Source organism: Austrofundulus limnaeus, unplaced genomic scaffold (assembly GCF_001266775.1).
Source record: "Austrofundulus limnaeus strain Quisiro unplaced genomic scaffold, Austrofundulus_limnaeus-1.0 Scaffold147, whole genome shotgun sequence".
Taxonomy (NCBI): Eukaryota; Metazoa; Chordata; class Actinopteri; order Cyprinodontiformes; family Rivulidae; genus Austrofundulus; species Austrofundulus limnaeus.
The window spans coordinates 186,079-190,881 of record NW_013952549.1 but is presented as its reverse complement, the minus strand read 5'-3'; the positions used below and the strand labels follow the sequence as shown (position 1 = coordinate 190,881).

Here is a 4,803-nt window from a genome sequence, read left to right as displayed (position 1 = left end):
CCTTTCTTCCCCATACTGATGCTCGGTTTGAACTGCAGGAGATTGTCTTGACCATGTCTACATGCCTAAATGCACTGAGTTGCCGCCATATGATTGGCTGATTAGAAATTAAGTGTTAACGAGCAGTTGGACAGGTGTACCTAATAAAGTGGCCGGTGAGAGTAGATACTTTATTATGGTATAGTATTTAAATGTATGCCTGAGAAACACATAATATTGGCCCTTTAAAGTTCATGGAACTGGTGCCAACCTCCCAGGATGTGGAAACAAGATCAGACTGACAGTGTGGAAAGAAGGAAAAGAGCCAAAGACTCCATCCAAAACCTTTCAAGCCAAACTTCAAGGTAAAGGTCTCAGACCACACCATGTCTCAGTTTAAATAATAAGAAGATCCATGCAAGAAGACCAGAAAGAGCTTTGCAGGGGAAAAAGCCAAATAGGAAGTCATTAAAATGTATGTTGATAATAATCCCCAAAGGTTCTGGAGCTGATGGACGCTGTAAGATTTTGGCTTCACTCACATCAGTTTTTTTTTATCCACATCTGTGTACAACTGATTAACCTTTGGAGCCAATCATTAATCAGTACTAAAATAGAAGTAAAACATTAAACTAGTCATTAAATGCACTTTATGAACCATATCACTGTGAAAATTGCTAACAAACCTGTTTTTGGTTGGCTGTTCTTAACTGTTTTTATTGAAGTAATTTACATGGTGCACAGATACTCAACCTATGAAAAAGGCTGTTGGAAAAAGATTAGGGTAATTTGTTAAATAAATGTTGTACATTGCTTCCGCTTCTTGTATTTTGGTAAATAAACTGAAATTAAAACTTATAAAAAAATAAACTTTGGAGCCAATCATAATCAAGGTGGCTAATCAACAATATCAAACATGATCCAAATGTTATGAACAACTGGATGTACATCTACAGATGAATGAGATATTTTGCTGATGGTGAAGTGCTTAAGTTTAAGCAAAGTTCTCACACACAGCTGCGAAGGACTCACTACGATCACAACAAATCCACCATAAACAGCAGAACAACTGTTGGATAGTTCTAACAAAACGACATGCAGTGAGACACACAAGTTGTAAGAACAGAAACAAATCAGTTATTACCCGGATTGTATCCTCTTCCACAATTTTCTTAAATAAAATAAAAATTTGGATCCTCAGACAAAAACCAAGCCACAACCTCTTCTGTGAAACGCTGCAACAACACTGCCCTCTAGTGGATCACAGTTTGCAGCACCATCACCTGTCACTGCACACAGGTCTGTTTTCATGCTGAACCAGACAAACGCAGTCAGAGGCCGCAGGATGTTTTAAACCTTTATTATACAGTGCTTGGATAAATCCTTACTAAAAACACGGGTGGTAAGAATCAAATCAGAACAAATAAGTTACACTATAGTAAAAAGCACTTGAGAGTCCTTTCGGATTTTCAACGTTAGTGTGAACCTCGTATGAAAATAGCATAGAAAGTTTGCAAACATAGAATTCCATTCTGGTATATATACTTCTAATCTTTAGCTAAATAAAACCTTTTGTCCTCCCCCGCTTCGGTTTCCCTTAATCGTCTGGATGAAATGTGAAACGGTTCCAGCTGAAAGTGTTTTTAGCCGTAGTTTTAAAACTTGAAATTTTTGGAGACCCCAGAAACATGACCCCTCGAGACGAGCCTGAATTTAAAAATAATAATAATAATAATAATGAAAGAAGGGAAATATAACTTAACATATAAAACAGGTGAACAGTCTGCAAAACATCTTTCTCCTGGTATACGGTTAAAGACCTCTCTCTCTCACACACACACACACACACACACACACACACTCAACAGTCTGTGCATAGACTCGGGTTTAACTTGTGGAGCAACTGGAGCCAAATCGACCCCCCACCGCCCCCACTCATGGTTTGTTCTTTAAAAAGTAAAACCTTTACCCCAGTGTTGCTGGGCTGCAGGGTTTAACGTGGGGAGCAGGACCAGTTTCTGTGGTCCAGCTCTCCAACCAGCAACAAGGTAAACAGGACGACCCCATCGGCGTCACAGGGATGGAAATGTCGACTTCACGCTGGAGCTTTAAAAGCCACACAAAAGAACAAACGATGTATTTTTGTGTCCCGCTGCCCTTCAGAGGCAGCAGCACCACGGCGCCCGGGTTTCTGCACAACACAGCGGCGCTGCAACAGAAATCCAGCTTTCTTCTACACTTTAGTGCTCTGATCGGAAACTGATGACTGGTTTGCAGAGCAAACATCCACATCTGTCAGAAAATTATTCATCAACAGCAGGCTTTGGAGGGTGTGGAAAACAAAAAAACGTGGCAGAGACGTGGGAAGACTTAATCCTTTCAAATCTTTAAAAATAATAATCTTGATAAATGTAAACAGATCGTCTCAAGCCAGTGCTCAGAAATCTTACGCTTACAGCCTGAAAATGGTTTGAGAAAAGTCCCTCTGATAACAGTCTGGCAGAAGCGTCAGGGCTACGAGGCTGAGGTAGAAAGTAGAAGCTTATGTTTAGTTTAAAAGATCAAAAGTTTTGTTTTAAACCTGGAAAATCCAGGGCCAGATAATGTTTCTGCCTCTCTAAAAGCCTGGCAGTTGATCGGCTGAAACGATTTCCTGACAGAAAATAAGAGAATGTTTACATTTCAAAATAAAAGCCTCAAACTGATTTAAAAAAGTGATGTTTAGTTTGTAGCAAATGATCCTTGGTATCAATCCAAAGTTTTCTAACAAAAGCAGAAAGCGCACGCTGTAAAAAACTATCAATTCAGACTGAAGTTACTGAAATGAAAAGGTTGTCTGGAACTGGATCAGTCTGAGTCAGAACCTCCTTTCAGTTACAAGAAGGCCTTCAGAGCAGCTGTGTATGAGTTTAACACAGGGGGTCCGAACACTCAGGTGAAAAATATTTTTACAAAGGAGGGGTGGGTGGGGGTTCAACTTGTTCTATTGCACATATGTTTCTGTCTTTTCTTCATTTCAGGCTCCCAAAAAAAACTAAACAAAAACACTCACAGTTATAAACAGGCAGCATTACTTAAGTTTTTTTTTGCTTAAATTAAATTAAACGTAAAACAACAGAAAAAAGCGCTTAATAAAATTGCAGCCAAAACCAAGATATAATAATAATTATAAGAATAACCAACAATATTCACAAAAAAGCAACTGTATGTAACTACACAGACAAAAAAAGCAACCTTTTTATGTACATATTCATAAAAAATAATAATAATAATACACAAACAGTGTAAAATTGATTGTCATTCTGAAATAAAAACCATCATAACATCCAAGGCATTGACAGTGACCAACAAACTGGGACTAGAAAAAGTAAATATTCACAAAACTGAAGCCCAAATGAACGCAGAGAACCAGTTTCATGCTTCTGTAAAAGCTTTTGGCAGCTGAGGGGTGGGGGGGTTCACAGGTGCAACAGGTTGGACGGGCCGTCCATCAGTCCTCCTCCAGAGATCAGCGTCTGCAGTTGGTGGAAGTTCAGCAAATGTGCTCAAAAACCGTAAAAAACAACGTCTCCAACGCAGCTGCTGGAATGAAGCAAGGACTCAAAGTGCTGAGGAAGGAAAACAGGACAAAGTCAAGCGGCGACGTGGCTTTGACTTCACCGAGCCCTGTGTGTGAGAGCGACAGACACACACACTGCCCCACAAACCCAAACACACAATCCCAGCTTTCGCAGGGAAAACCAAAACCTCTCCCTGAACGCAGCCAGCAGTGAGGCTTCTGCTAAATGAAGTCCACTGGAGGTTCAGTTCTTTTATTTAAAGTAAAAGCAGACATCTGCAGGTGAAGCGAGCCTGTGTGGTGCAGTCAAGAGTTTAGTTCCTCCACTCCTCGTCGTCCTCGTCCTCTCTGTCCGACGAGTCGTCGTTGGTGCTGTCGCTGCCCGGCTGTCGTGTCCCGTTCGGCTGCCGCGCCGCCACCATGGCGGCGGCCTCGGCGGCTGCCTTCGCCGCCGCTCGCTCCTCGGCCTCCTTCTGTCGCAGGGCTGCCGCCTTCTTCTCCTGCTCAGCGTGGCTCTTCATGTGGGCGCTGCGACTCTTCACCTTGTAGAAGATTCTGAGGGACGGAGGGGAGGAGGTGGTCAAACATTACAGCGTGGGGCCAAAGTGTCTGAAATAAGCTAATCAAGCTTCTGACACCAGAACAAAGGCTGTCTGGTTTCTTTTTGTTATTATTCATTTCAACTTTTTTAATTCCTGCGCTCTGATGAAGCAGTTCGCTTCTTTTGCTTCTCTGAAAAGATTTCTGTGAAATTTAGAACAGCAAGAAAAACTTACATTTCAAGGCAAATGTTTCACATTTTTTGCATTAAAAATCAGTCCCTCTCACACTTAGTGGTTAGATCAGTTTGATTTTGCAATCACTATTAGATACAATAATTCTTTTGCAATCCCGATTCCAAAAAATATGAGGGTTTTGTGTAAAATGTAAATAAAAACATAATGCAACAATTGCCAAATCCCATCAATCCAAACTAAGAAATTGTAAAATTTAGAGGAAAATTATTTTTAAAGGGATCCACAGTTAGTTGTAACATTAAACTTTATTTGATAAACATTTATTTTAACTGTAAAATAAAGACTGTAAAAACACTGTAGGATGTTTAGATTTGTAATTTTTAAAATATATTTTAACACGGACGGAGCCATTTTCTTTACAAGCAAAGTATTCTGGGTAAATGATGACATCAACTAGGTCATCGGTGTGAGGCTTCTAGCGAGCTATATCCACCCTGAAGYTTAATCTTGGACAATATCTGATGATCG

General features: G+C 40.4%; 1 protein-coding gene across 2 annotated transcripts in view; it reads right to left on the bottom strand.

Moving 5' to 3' along the window:
• Positions 1–1,322: 1,322 nt before the first annotated feature.
• mideasb (mitotic deacetylase associated SANT domain protein b) overlaps positions 1,323–4,803 on the bottom strand; it is a gene marked incomplete in the record, with an annotated part of 54,363 nt that continues 50,882 nt past the window's right edge. For both annotated transcript variants that reach the window (XM_014016521.1, XM_014016520.1), the window contains 1 exon segment: positions 1,323–4,093. In XM_014016521.1, coding sequence (XP_013871975.1) covers positions 3,853–4,093 — 241 coding nt within the window.